This window comes from Budorcas taxicolor, chromosome 24 (assembly GCF_023091745.1).
Source record: "Budorcas taxicolor isolate Tak-1 chromosome 24, Takin1.1, whole genome shotgun sequence".
Taxonomy (NCBI): domain Eukaryota; kingdom Metazoa; phylum Chordata; class Mammalia; order Artiodactyla; family Bovidae; genus Budorcas; species Budorcas taxicolor.
In genome coordinates this window covers 1,486,769-1,500,370 of record NC_068933.1, presented here as the reverse complement: position 1 = coordinate 1,500,370, position 13,602 = coordinate 1,486,769, and the positions used below count along the sequence as shown (strand labels likewise).

Genomic DNA, 13,602 nt, shown 5'->3' with positions numbered 1-13,602 from the left:
CCATGGACCGTTCACCTTCTCTTTTTCTCCTGGGATTCAGTTTCTTGGACAATTTAATGTTTGCCCACAGCCCCTGAATGCTCTTTTCTGCCTTTATTTCCTATATTTGTGTGTGTGTGGTGACCCCTGTGGACTATCCTCAAGTTCACTGACCATCACGTGGTTGTGCTGCGTCTGCTGACGAGCTCAGCAACTAAACCTCTGCTTCTGACACCGTGGTTTTCACCTGCAGTGTGTCTGCCTCCCTCTTTCTTACACTTTTTCTCTCTGCCAATTTCCCTTTGGTGTCTTTGAGTACGCCACGTTCTCCCTCCGATCTTTTACGGCATTAATCCATTATTTTAAAGTTCTCTCTGGTGGTTGTCATCAGTCAGCTCTAAATCTCCTCTCGGCTGCTCCGTCTCTTGAGGGTGGGTTTTACTTCCTTTTATTACATCTTTTAAGTTCTGATATTTCTGAATAGATGGCACGTTTGCATAAATGAAGGTCAACATCATATATAGAAAGAGGCATATTGAGATGTCCTGTCCATCCCTGTTGCACCTACTTCCTCCTCGCTCCTTAGATGTAAACATTTTTATTAGCTTCTTATTTATTCTTCTATTGTCTCTTTACGTAATATAATCTCACATGCGTTTTAGTCTTGTTTTTCCATTTTATCATATGAAAGTGGCAGCATCGGGTCTTCCCCGGTGGCTCAGTGGAGGAGTCCACCTGCCAAGGCAGAAGACACAGGTTCAGTCCCACAGGCTGCAAACAGGTGAGCCCGGGAGCTGCACCAGCTGAGCCCAGGGGCCATGGCTCCTGAAGCCCGCGCCCCTGGAGCCTGCGCTCCCCGACAAGAGAAGCCCGAGCACTGTGCCGAAGGGCAGCCGCTGCTCTCCACAGCTAGGAAAGAGTCCGTGCGGCAGCGAAGACGCGGCAGCGAAGACGCGGCGGCCAAAAAACACACGAACCAATTTAAAAAAGAGAGAACCTGTAATTACAATAAACATGGAGAGATTCTCAGTCTCTCGTGTTTTTTAAAAAAGTGGCCGCTATATAATAATGTCCTGTGCTTTGCTTTTTAAAGTTGATGTAATCTGGATTGCTCCACAATTGGCACACAGAGGTGTCCCTCATTTTTATAGCTGCCTAATACTCTAGTATATCCTATTAATAATATTCTACTATTTCAATCCTTGCATATGTCTACTGTTCAGTCAGTCCTATCATTGTGGACTCTGGGTTACTGTAACTTTTGCTATTACTGGTGGTGTAACAATGAAGAGCATCTTTCCTGTTGCTCTTACAGGTGAACCCACCTGTGGGACCAGATCCCTGCTGGCGGGCATGTGGGCAGCTGACTGCTTCCTACAGCGATGCACATGAGCTAGTGAGCACCGCTGCATTTCTGCACCTTTACGCTCAGAATGGGAGTTTAGATTCTTAGTTTTCAGTGGAATGCTGAAGCTCTCCTAGACTTTCAGTCACTGACGAGGTATGCGGACGTCTTCTCTGGCCTCTGCCCGATTATATGGCCACAGTGCTCATCTCTTCCTGATTGAATTGCAAGGTGTCTCTTGGTGTTAGGAATGTGAGCACGGGTCACCTGTATCATGGGCCATTTCCCCACGTTTTCATGATTGTCTTACTTTGGTGACAGTACTTTTAGTTTGTTCATTTGTTTGTTGGCCTTTACCATGAATATGTTTTTAGTTTTATGAATTAACATATGTCAATATTTTGTAGTTTCTCACTGTGGAATAAGGTTGGGATATGCCTTCTCCAACTCAAGATTGTAAAATATTCACATATGCAGATTCATGTACATATATATGCATGTACACACACACCTGTATATACACATGTATACACACATATGTACACTCACATGTATACATATACACACACCTGTACATACACATGTAGACATATACACATACCTGTATACAGTCACACACGCCAACATGATTCTTATGTTTATATCTGTAACCCACCTGAGTTTATCTTTACATATGAAGTAACTCATATGTAACATAAGGTCTCCTTTCTCTGCAAATTTAAAAATGCTACCTTCTTGAGAGAATGACTCAGAGATGTTCAAAATTATTAGAGATTTGACTTCTCAATTCAACTTAGCAGAAAAAGACCCTAAAATTAAATTAGTTGGTCTACCTTTCATAATAATAAAAAGTGAACTCTCCAGATATCAATACATAAACTAATTTAAAACGTAGTAAATTGGATTCAATAGCATCTTGAAATTTACATTTCATTTAAAATAGCTTTCAGTGGCATCTGCCTGTGGGCAGGGTCTGACCCACGGAGAGACAGAGTTTGTCCTCGATCAATCAACACAACTCTTGAGAATTCTGGGCAGTAAGACAAGTGTGACAAGTCTTTGCTTGTTTTTGCTTTATTTTTCTTTCCGGAGTGAAAAGACTTTCTGTCACCTTGCACTATTCACAGAACACTGCAAGGAGAGAGTGAGAATCCCTGCACGTGTAATAAGGAAGCACGGTCAGCTACTAATGGGGGGACTGGCCGCTTTCTTGGTGCAACAGCAGGGAGATAAGACACTGCTCAACAGAACCACTGTTCCCAGAGGTCAAGCAGCCTTCACAGAAGGGGGTTACATTATGTGGCTCCAAAGGGCTGATGACAGGTAGCCCCAGACCCTTGCAGGTCTCAGCCAGGCAGATCAAAGCAGGCTTGCTGGGCAAGTCCATCACACAGGAGAGTTTATGTGAGGCAGGAGGCGCGTAAAACTCCCAGGGGTCACCATGCCCATATGATAGTTTAGCCGTAAGAACATCAATCCATCCTCAATCCATCCAATTAGAACTAAAGTATAATTACCAGGCTATTTCTGGCTATTTTATCTGCCTTCTTGAATACCATTATTAACATCAATAGAATTAACTGTGCATACCAAGAGGAGAATAAAAACCTGAAGGAGGTCAGCAGACGCTAATTCTTATGTTTATCACTTGAATCTTAATCTGTTCCCGCTGGTGAAGTTCTGTGGTGTTGGAGGGAAACACACCCGGGGAGCTGCTAAATCCCAGACTTTCTGCTCAGAGCCATGTTTTAAACCCACCTTCTCCTTTCTCACAGAAAGCATGTGGTCCCTGGCACGCGCTCCTGCTGTTCAGGTGAAGTACTTTCCCTGAACGTGGGATTGCAATATGCATTTTCAATCAAACCCCTGGTCCCTTATGTGGCCAAGGCACCTCATCCCTTTGAGTCAGGGTTTTGTTCCATAACGTGGGCACAGTTTTAACCTCCCTGGGGAAAGAGCTGAGCTTTTGTGAGGTCATTTGAGATGAAATAAATGAAATTATATTGAAGCCTATAAAATCCCAAGATGTGCTAAGATCCGAACAGGCAATAACAACAACTCGATTGATGAACCTCCCAGTAACATATTTTCAAGAGAAATTTCGCATCTGAATACAAGGAGCAACTTGCTATGGGAGTTTCGTGGACTTTGCGAATGCGTGGAGTCATCTTACAAGGCATGGCACTGTCTGGACACGGCACCATCCGCTCCGTGTCACGTATCCACCGCGGTGTCAGCTTTGGGGGAAAAGAATAACCTGCACACGTATAAGGAGGACAGCACATGCCCCGGGAACACCCTCCTGTCGAACCTCCGCACCAGAGAAGCCACAGCTCGTGGTGGGAAAAGCAGGTGCTTCTTCGCATGTGAATCCAGACTTAGCTGGAAGGATCGGAAACACACAACAGTCTGACAGCTAAGAACTGCAGTCGTGTTTTCATCATTCAAATGAATGGCCAAGTTCCTACTTTCCTCTGTTTATATTTTGGAAATTAGTTAAATTTATCAGCAGTGTATCTTAGCACACACCCCTGTGTTCACTGCAGCACTAGCCACAATAGCCAAGACCTGGACTCATCCTGTCTGTCCATGCAGAGGTGAGTGGACAAAGACGATGTGGTACAGACATGCAATGGAACATTTCTCAGCCATAAAAAAGAATGGAACGATGCCATTCGAGCAACATGGATGGACCTAGAGATTATCATACTGTGTGAAGTAAGGCAGAAAGAAAGACAAACGCCGTATGATACCACTTATATGTGGAATCTAAAACAGCCCAAATGAACTTATGTATGAAACAGAAACAGACTTAGACACAGAACAGACTTGTGGTTGCCAGGAGGGGTGGGGGCGGGGATGGACTGCAGATACAAACCACGACAGACAGGCTGGATAAACAAACGCACAGGAAACTATACCCAACATCCTGGGATAAACCCTAATGGGAAAGACTTTAAACAAAGACTGGATGTACGTGTGTACCTAAATCACTTTGCTATACAGCACAGATTGGCACAACGTTGTAAAGCAACTATATTTCAATTAAAAAAAACCCCACAATGTATCTTAGAACAAATATATAAAGCATATTCTATGATATTTATAAAACGAATCCAGTTCCTGTTCTTACCTTGCAAAAACTCTGTTGCCTACATACGCACCTGTAAAGTTACAGTAAACAGAAAACTCCCCACTGTGACTGTCTCACACACAGGAACTCCTGATAAATAGCTGCAATGATCTGAGAAGACACGGATGGGTCACTGGCTATGACTGGTGCTCAGATATTAACACTTGACTTAGAAATCACCCTAGTATATTTCCTTAATTACTACGCAGTAAGTGTAACCAAAGGTCTGAAAGGTTTTTAAAAGAGGACTTTAAATTGATGGCCACTGAGTCCAGTATTTTCAATCCTGGGCTTTTTCTGGGTTGACCGCTGGCTTGTGTGAGGAAAGCCCTGGGCTGGGGCAGGGGAGGTGTGGGGGGCTTACGTTTGGAGGTCTCCCAGCGGCCTCTGTCCGATGGATGTGAGCAGGGGCTCTGGCCGGAGGGCCAGCTTGGGGGACGTCTTGGGGCTGGAGTCCGAGTCCCCGCTGTCCTCATCGCCCATGGCTTTGATGTAGCTCCCGCTCCTCATCCTCCTGCAGGGGATCTCATCGTCTCTGCCCCCTGTGGGGCGCCCTCCCCACTCGTCCTGGGGCACCTGGGGAGAGCACACAGGGCGTCAGGGCCCCAGCTGCCTCCTGGGGACGCGGCCCCCGAAGACACGGCTCGTCACCGGCACTCAGCACCAAACATCACACGCTTCTTCATGGTCCGTCACTCAATTCCCAAAAGGATGTTCACACATAATCATTGCTTTTCCTCCTGTTATAAAAGTGACAAACGTTATGGGAAAAGTGAGAAAATGTTAGAAAAGTAGAATGAGGAGAAAACGTAGTTTCAGCACCTGGAAAAACCACTGCTAACACTTAGATTTATTTCCTTGTGGTGAGAAAGCAAGTGAACCTTGAGAAAACCGGACAAAAGAGGTCTCCAGTGTAGAGAGGAAGAAAAAAGAGGAGACGGCAGCCAGAGGAGGAGGCCCTGAGGCCTGTGAGAGCTGACATGGGGCGTGAACCCAGGGCTGGGTCGTGGCCCCCTGTGCGCCGGGGCCCTGTGCACCGGGGCACGCCTGGACCCGAGTCCCGGCACTCAGACCGTGTGCTGTCAGCGGCGTGCGTGCAGGCTGCCCTGTGGGCAGGAAGGAGCAGACCCGCCCCCCAGGAAACCCGAGGTCCTCACATAGCACACACATCACAGGGCGTCTCCACCAGGGGCGCCCAGGGCAGAGCGGTCCCTTCACGCTCCACCAGTTGTGATCCTGACAAAAACCGAAACCGCACCAGGCAGCGGCTGAGTGTAGAAGGCTGTGTGAGTCCACATGCGCCGGTACCATTGCACGGAGCTCCGTAGTCCAAAGACCCAGGGCACATGCTCTTCACGCTGGAGGAGGGAATCTCCCACCATGCTCTTCGTGGAGATGGAATGATGCAGTTCCGTGTTGACAAAGTCTTCGTAGGTGGGGCTTGTCCTCTGGTTAATGTTTAGAGACTTAAGTACACTCTCACTGTGCTGTGCTTGGTCGTTCAGTCCTGTCTGACTCCTTGCGACCTCATGGACCCCCATGGAGCCTGCCAGGATCCTTTGTCCATGGGGATTCTCTGGGCAAGAATACTGGAGTGGGTTCAGTAAAAGGAGTCTTGCCATCTTTCCACGTTTTAAAAAAATTTTTTTAAATTGAAGTTCAATTTATTTACAACCTTGTGTTAACTTCTGCTGTATAACAAAGTGATTCAGTTATATACACTGTTTTTCATATTCTTTTCCATTGTGGTTTATCACAGGGTATTGAATACAGTTCCCCGTGCTATCCAGTAGGACCTGCTGTTTACCCACCCTGTATACACTAGTTTACATCTGCTAACCCCAAACCCCTAGTCCTCCCCACCCCTCCTGCCCGCCTCGGCAGTCTGTTTCCTGTGTCTGTGAGCTTGTTCTGTAGATGCGTTCATTTGTCATCTCTCCAGTTTTGATGGGGCCGTTCATTACCACCCCAGCCAGGGACAGGCACGGCTGGCTGCGAGGGCAGAGTTATCAGCTGAAAGCACTTTTTCTCCATCTTCCATCTTGCACACTGTAGCCCAGGGCAGGACGGATGCCCCTTCTAGGGCCCCCACCAACACGCAGGGAGCGGGCACCCCTCAGTGAGGGTGAGCGCGTAGGTACCGAGCCCCCAGGCCCCATGGTGACGCTCCGCGGATCCTCCCTGCAGCCCGGGTGTGGAACCGGCCCCCACCCTGGGCCAGGCTGGGCCCATGAAAGACACGGAGACACACCAGCCTTACGTGGAAGAGGAGGGGGCTTCACAGAACGGAGACTCTGGGTCCTCACAGGCTGACCCTCAGGGCGGTGCGGCCCAGGGACTCCCAGCCGCAGAGCAGGGCTTGGGGGCAGCATGTCCAAGCTCCCTACAGCCAGGTGCTGAGTGCCCATCTCCGACCCGGGGAGCGGTCCAGACCTGGACAGGTGGGTGGGCACGAGACCACAGAGGGCAGCGCAGAGCTGCCAGAGACACCGCGGGAAGAAGAAGAAGAAATGCCGGCAGCACAGCCACTGGGGAAACAGCCACAGGTTTACAGGAGTGGGGGCACTCGGGAGAAGAGATCAGGAGGAGCGAAGTCTGGGCTTCTCCGGGCATCCAGGCTCTCACCTCTCTCCTCGTGGGGGTCAGTTTCAGCAATCCCGACAAGCTGGAGGATGGACAAGGCTGTGGGACAGAGGCTGCCCCCCGCCTCATGCCCAGCAGTAATGCGGGCCCACGCTTTATGCCACTAGTCGGAAAACTCGATCTGTGGGTGCCTCTGACCCAGCAATATCCCCAGACAACAGGATTCGTGCTGGGGACTGTGAACTGATCATTAGTGTCAAAGGAGGGAACTGATAATATCTCATGGGGCGGCTGAAAATATCTACTAAACCATGCCACGGATAATACGCACAAGAACCAGCATTTAGCCAAGGAGGGATGTCCACGAGGGAGATCACTTTTTAGCCTGTGGACACCATGTTTCTATACCTAAAGGCAGGTGTGTGTGTGTGTGGACTCAGGCGTCCGATGTCCTGAGACCACATGGACTGTACCCACCAGGCTCCTCTGTCCATGGGATTTCCCAGGCAAGAATGCTGGAGTGGGTTGCCATTTCCTTCTCCAGGGATCTTCCCGACCCAGGAACTGCACCGTGTCTCCTTTGCCTCTTGCATTGGCAGGGGGGTTCTTTATCGCTGAGCCACCGGGGCAGCCCTGAAAGACAGAGATGCTGTATTACGCACGGAAACACAGCCGGAAGGATGTGCAGTGATCACTGGGAGACAGTAATGGTGGGCTTTTCAAGGATTTTTCTTTATATTTATATTTTCTAAGTTTTCTACATGGACCATGTATATATTAATAACTATTGTAATAAAAAGTAAACTTATCTTTTTAAATTAAGAAAATTTAGTCCCAAATGAGAATACATTTCAGTAGAGGAGACAAGCATAAAATAAAGTGAATTATGGTTTAATTAGGGCAAAGAAGGAGGTGTGAGGGCAAATAGGGAAGGAGCCAGAGGAAGCTGTCAACAGAGAGGAGGTGATCGGGGAAGGCTTCCTGGAGGTGAGGCTGGGGGCTCTAAGTCATTGGGACTCGAGCAGCAGGCAGAAGAGAGTTTCACAGAGGCTCCAGCTCCCCCACCAGCGCCCCGGAGAGGGGCTCGGCTGTGCGGCAGACGCTCCAAGGAGGCTGGTGGGGGGTGGATGGGGAGGAGCCATGTGCCAGGGAAGACGCATCCCCACTGGCAGCTTATGGAATTTTTGTGAATCAAAAACATGCTTCTGTTAAAAAAAAAACAAAGTAAAGATTTTTTTCCAGCAGCTTGTGAATTAACTAACAAATGAGATCAGCTTGTATATTTTTGTTTCTGATTGAAGCTGCCAATTTCGCAGTCTTTGACAGAAGAGATTTCAATACAGAAGGAGAGTAAACCAGAGTCAAGAGTAGTTGCAACGCTGATTCCGAAGCATATGTCTGCAGACTGTAAAAAGAATGTGGGAGTGACACCGAAACACCACTGTGCCTCAGTAAAGAATGCTTTCTTCAGCACATTACAGGGTCACAAACCTTCAGTGGCTGGCGTGAGGGTGGCCAGGGTGGACCCCAAAACATCAAGCGCTTTCATGAAAGAATAAATTCTTTTCACGGTATCCACAGCTTCCGCAAATCCACGTGTAACCTTCGCTGCATTTAGAGATAATTATTACTCTAATTTCCTACTTGCTTAGAGCACTGAGTGACATTTACAATTTCTGAATAGGCATTTTCTTAAGGTCGAGGTGAGTGTAGATTTCAGTATCTCCTGCTTATTGCTTGAAGAAGACTTCAGGCTGCAGATTAAAATGTTCTTTCTTCCTTTTAAGCAGCATGGCAAAGGTACAAGGGCTGGGGTTTTGTAATAATATTCTCTTCCAGGTGCTGAAACCAAGGAAGAAAATGCCATCAAACACTAGGTGTCCATGTGGGGACATGTCTTCTCCATTCAGTCCACAATTTTCTTGTTTTGTTTTAAACGCATGCCAGGCACATTTGCCCTGGGAATGTAACAGAGCAAGACAGCTGGGTTTCCCAGTTCCAGGCTGTCACTATGCAAGACCATGGGTCCGAGTGGGGCGCCCTCAAGGGCAGCCCGGACATCTGTCTGGGGCGGCTGTGATGTCACACACTGGGGGGATGTGGCCAGCACCCCGGGGCCAAGAAGCAGGACGCAACCCCACCCCCTGGAGGACAGGCTGCTGTCCTGTGCGACCCCACCCCCTGGAGGGCAAGCTCCCGTCCTGTGCAATCCCAGCATTTGCCTTCCCATCTACTACGACCCGAGCCTTGACTACAGCTCTTTTCTATATGTAAACCAAAGTGCTCTTGGTTTCCTTTGCGCGGTGTCACTGATGGAGGGAACTGTGGTGCGCTGCTCCACCTGGAGGGTCAGAGCAGCCTGCGGGCGGGCCTCTGAGACTCTCTCCTCAGGTCCAGATTAGAGGCAAGTCTTCACCCAGAAACGAGCTCCCAAATTCTCCTCTTCCCTCTGGACACATCTGTCAGGGACCAGATGATCTTGTATTAAGATTCATGTTCTTATTTTACAAGTGACCTTCCTTTAATTCCTCTGTTTTATTAGCGATTGGAAGCTTTATACACAGACACGAGCCTTGAACAATGCGGGAGTTGGCGTGCCGCCCGTCCATGCAGCGAAAAGTCCGAGCGTAACCTGCAGTCAGCCTTCCATGTGTGGTTTAGAAAAACCATCCATCTTTACCAAACAGGCCTTTTCTGGTTTCTGCCTCAAGCACTTCAAAGGCCTCAGGCCTTGGGTGCTTCCGCACGGTCCGAAGTAAAGGCTGACTTCTGACCAATAGCTGAGGGTGTGGGTCAGCTCTGAGACCGACTCCTCCACACCCCTTCTGGAGTGGCGCCACCTGTGTCCGGACTCCCCTATCCCAGCACACGGGCGCAGGGCCGACGGGAGTGACGAGTGTTCAGCACGGGGACTGACCCAGGAGGCTGCGACCGTTCACTGCTTCACCGTCGGGTGCTGGTTTGGTCTTGGGCCTGTGACAGGCAGGCATTTGAGAAATGTTGCTGAAATAATTTCTTCATTGATGGATGTTGGGGTTTGAGCATTGCCAGCCGTGAGCCTGGGAAATCTCTCAGCCTCATTGATTGCATATGCATCAGACACTGTGCTTAGATTTGAGAGAGTGTAAGAAAGGCCCTTGGGAAACCGTCAGTCACTACAGAAACGTGTGCTGTTGTGTGGGTGAGCATCCTACCTCATTCTCGTTCACCAGTTAAGAATGAGAGGGCCTGCGTGTGACTGAATGCGCGCAGTGGGAAGCCACAGAGGAGCTGACTCGTGGGCTGGCATGCCCGCCGCGCTCGGCACAGAACCCACTGTGTGAGCGACACTGGGAAAGACAGTGTTGTAGGCTGTATTTCCGTGTGCACTCGAGCTGGGGGCCAGGGGACCTCACCAGCTTCACGAGTGACCCGGGGGCAGGCTGCTCACGACCCACAGCATTTGGAGCCCTTTCCCGTGAAGGATGGCAGGGTGGGCTGGGTGCCTGGGGCTGGGACGCGCAGACCTTGGTAGGGGCTGGGTGTTTGAGGCAAGGCTGAAATGCCCTTCCAGCCTAGGGAAGCCTCCATGCTCACAGTGACCCTCAGGCTCCATGTCCTCCTGTTCCTCTCCTCCGACAGCTCCCGGAGTGTCGGGCCAAGAGCTCTTCCCCCAGCAGGCCCCAGACAAGACACTGCAGCACGGTCAACACACACAAGGGGGGAGACCCTGGTCACCGGAGGGACCCCGTGGCGGGCAGAAACAACAGAGACAGGAAGGAGGGACAGAAAGTGAAGGAGGCGGGGGTAGAGGCCAGGGCCCAGGATGGGAGAAGGGGACCAGAGCTGGTGCTGGTCCCAGGCTGCGTGATGCTGGAGGGGCCAAGGCCCACGTTCCCGGTGTGCTCCTGGGGTGCTCCCGGTGTGTTCCCAGTGTGCTCCTAGTGTGCTCCAGGTGTGTTCCCAGTGTGCTCCTGGTATGTTCCCAGTGTGCTCCCGGTGTGCTCCAGGTGTGTTCCCAGTGTGCTCCCGGTGTGTTCCCAGTACGTTCCCAGTGTGCTCCCGGTGTGCTCCCGGTGTGTTCCCAGTACGTTCCCAGTGTGCTCCCGGTGTGCTCCCAGTGTGCTCCTAGTGTGCTCCAGGTGTGTTCCCAGTGTGCTCCAGGTGTGCTCCCAGTACGTTCCCGGTGTGCTCCCGGTGTGCTCCCGGTGTGTTCCCAGTACGTTCCCGGTGTACTGCCAGTGTGCTCCAGGTGTGCTCCTAGTGTGCTCCAGGTGTGTTCCCAGTGTGCTCCTAGTGTGCTCCAGGTGTGTTCCCAGTACATTCCTGGTGTACTCCCGGTGTGTTCCCAGTATGTTCCCGGTGTACTCCCACTGTGCTCCAGGTGTTCTCCTAGTGTGCTCCAGGTGTGTTCCCAGTGTGCTCCTAGTGTGCTCCCGGTGTGCTCCAGGTGTGCTCCCGGTGTGTTCCCAGTGTGCTCCTAGTACGTTCCCGGTGTGTTCCCAGTGTGCTTCAGGTGTGTTCCCAGTGTGCTCCCGGTATGTTCCCAGTGTGCTCCCGGTGTGCTCCAGGTGTGCTTCTAGTGTGCTCCAGGTGTGACAGAGGCAGTTGCCCCCATCTGTCCTCCCACCAGGGTCAGGCAGCCATCGTCCACCTTGTGTCCCTGGAACTCAGGGCAGGGCGTGACGGGGCCATCCGCTCCTGAGCTGACCACCTGCATGTCACCCACCCGGTCAGTGTGGCATTCATTAAAATTCTGACCTTAGATGCTGTGTCTGCCGATGGAGGAAACACCAAAACAAGCTCTTTCAAAGAATAAAACGGATCAGAATTTTCTTTTAATTCTGTTGTCTGCTTTGACCTACTTAAAAACATAAAAAGAACTTCCTCTAACGTTAACTATGTATTCTGTACAAACCAAAGGTGAAAATAAAATACAGTACTTTTGCTTACCTCCAAATTTCTCTAGCTTCTGGTGGAGAAAGCAAAAAGAGCCTATGAGCATTTAATTCTCCCCTCTGTTCTTTAAAATCTTACTACAGCAGCAGCTACAGACAAACTCTTCCACTCCCCTGCCTCGATCTGGCTGGGGAGGATTCCCAGGAAGTGCAGTGCAGTCATCAGGGAGCCTGTGGGCGGGCTGGGGCTCCAGCAGCCTGGGGAGGGGTGGGCCCTGGGGCGCTCCAGGTCTCACATCTCCCATGTTTATCACAGTCCTTTACAGACGTTCAGGCAAAAACTTCCTGTTTATGCATTAGCAAGGACTTCCCTGGTGGCTCAGCGGTAAAGAAACTGCCTGCAACGTGGGAGATGTGGGTTCGATCCCTGGGTTGAGAAGAGCCCCTAGAGGAGGGCATGGCAACCCATTCCAGTATCCTTGTCTGAAGAATTCCAAGGAGAGAGGAACCTGGTGGGGTCCATGAAGATGCAGAGAGTTGGACACAACCGAGGGGCATTTAGCAAATAACTACAAGTAAATTTTAAGTCTTAAATATTAATATTTTAATTAATATCAATCAAATATTACTATTTTTATAAAATAATAATAAGCAATATTCTTTAAATATTAAATATTCTGTCTCTTTGAATAAATCTGCCTATGAAAGCAATCTGATGAGCAGATTTTCCTTTTAAACCAGATCCACTGGGTCATGGACCGTGCTCCAGGAGGCGGTTGGAATTGCTAACACAATCCCAATTCGAAGCCACCTGATGCCTGAGAAGAATCGCAGTTGATTATCTGCCTGATAACTGACTTCCTGACGACTCAGCCAGCAATCAGACGCTGGCGATCAGACAGGTTACTCAGGGTTCCAAGAGAACCTCTCCAATCCCGTGCACAGCCTGCATCACCCATCGAAGGGCGGATTCGAATGCAAATTACATGTGCCCTGAAGGAAACTTCAGGTTTCAGAGCTTTGCTAACAGTGCTGTTAGCTGAGAAAAGTAACTGCAGAGGCCTCCTGAAAAAAGAGGGGACCTCTTGGCTTTGGGCTCCCCTCTCATTTGGGCACGTGTGGTTAGCCAAGAGGACAGGAAGGGCCCCAAGCAGAGAATTCTGATGTCAGCGCGTCCACGCCCGCCCGTGCCTGTTGTTTCACCCACACCCCTGGTTCCTACAACCAGGCTCCCTGACGTATCCAAGGTTTAAAGCTGCCGGTGTGGGGAAAGCTGGTGAGCTCGTGCAAACTCATTCCTGGGCCCCACTGGCCGCTTTCAGATGTGTGGGCACACACGTTGTGGCTGTCACTGGATCCTGCAGCCTCAGAGGCTCCCGGGACTGGCCTGCCACACTCCAGGTCCTCCCGGGACGCTCCCACCAGTAGCCTGCGGAGTTGGGATGACCCCCTCACCTGCAGACCAGGGACGCCCCCCTGACCCGCAGAGCCTGGACACCCCCCTCACCCGCAGAGCCCGGACGCCCCCCTCACCCACAGAGCCTGGACGCCCCATCACCCGCAGAGCCCGGATGCCCCCCTCACCCACAGAGCCTGGATGCCCCCTCACCCGCAGAGCCCGGACGCCCCCCTCACCCGCAGAGTCTGGACGCCCCCTCACCCGCAGAGTCTGGATGCCCCCCTCA

At 50.6% G+C, this 13,602-nt stretch overlaps 1 protein-coding gene across 1 annotated transcript in view; it reads right to left on the bottom strand.

Annotated features, from left to right (window-relative positions):
• The window catches only part of DLGAP2 (DLG associated protein 2), a 462,862-nt gene that overhangs the window by 71,240 nt on the left and 378,020 nt on the right, over positions 1–13,602 (bottom strand). Inside the window, exon 5 of the mRNA XM_052661340.1 lies at positions 4,822–5,033. Coding sequence (XP_052517300.1) covers positions 4,822–5,033 — 212 coding nt within the window. The remainder of the gene's footprint in view (positions 1–4,821; positions 5,034–13,602) is intronic.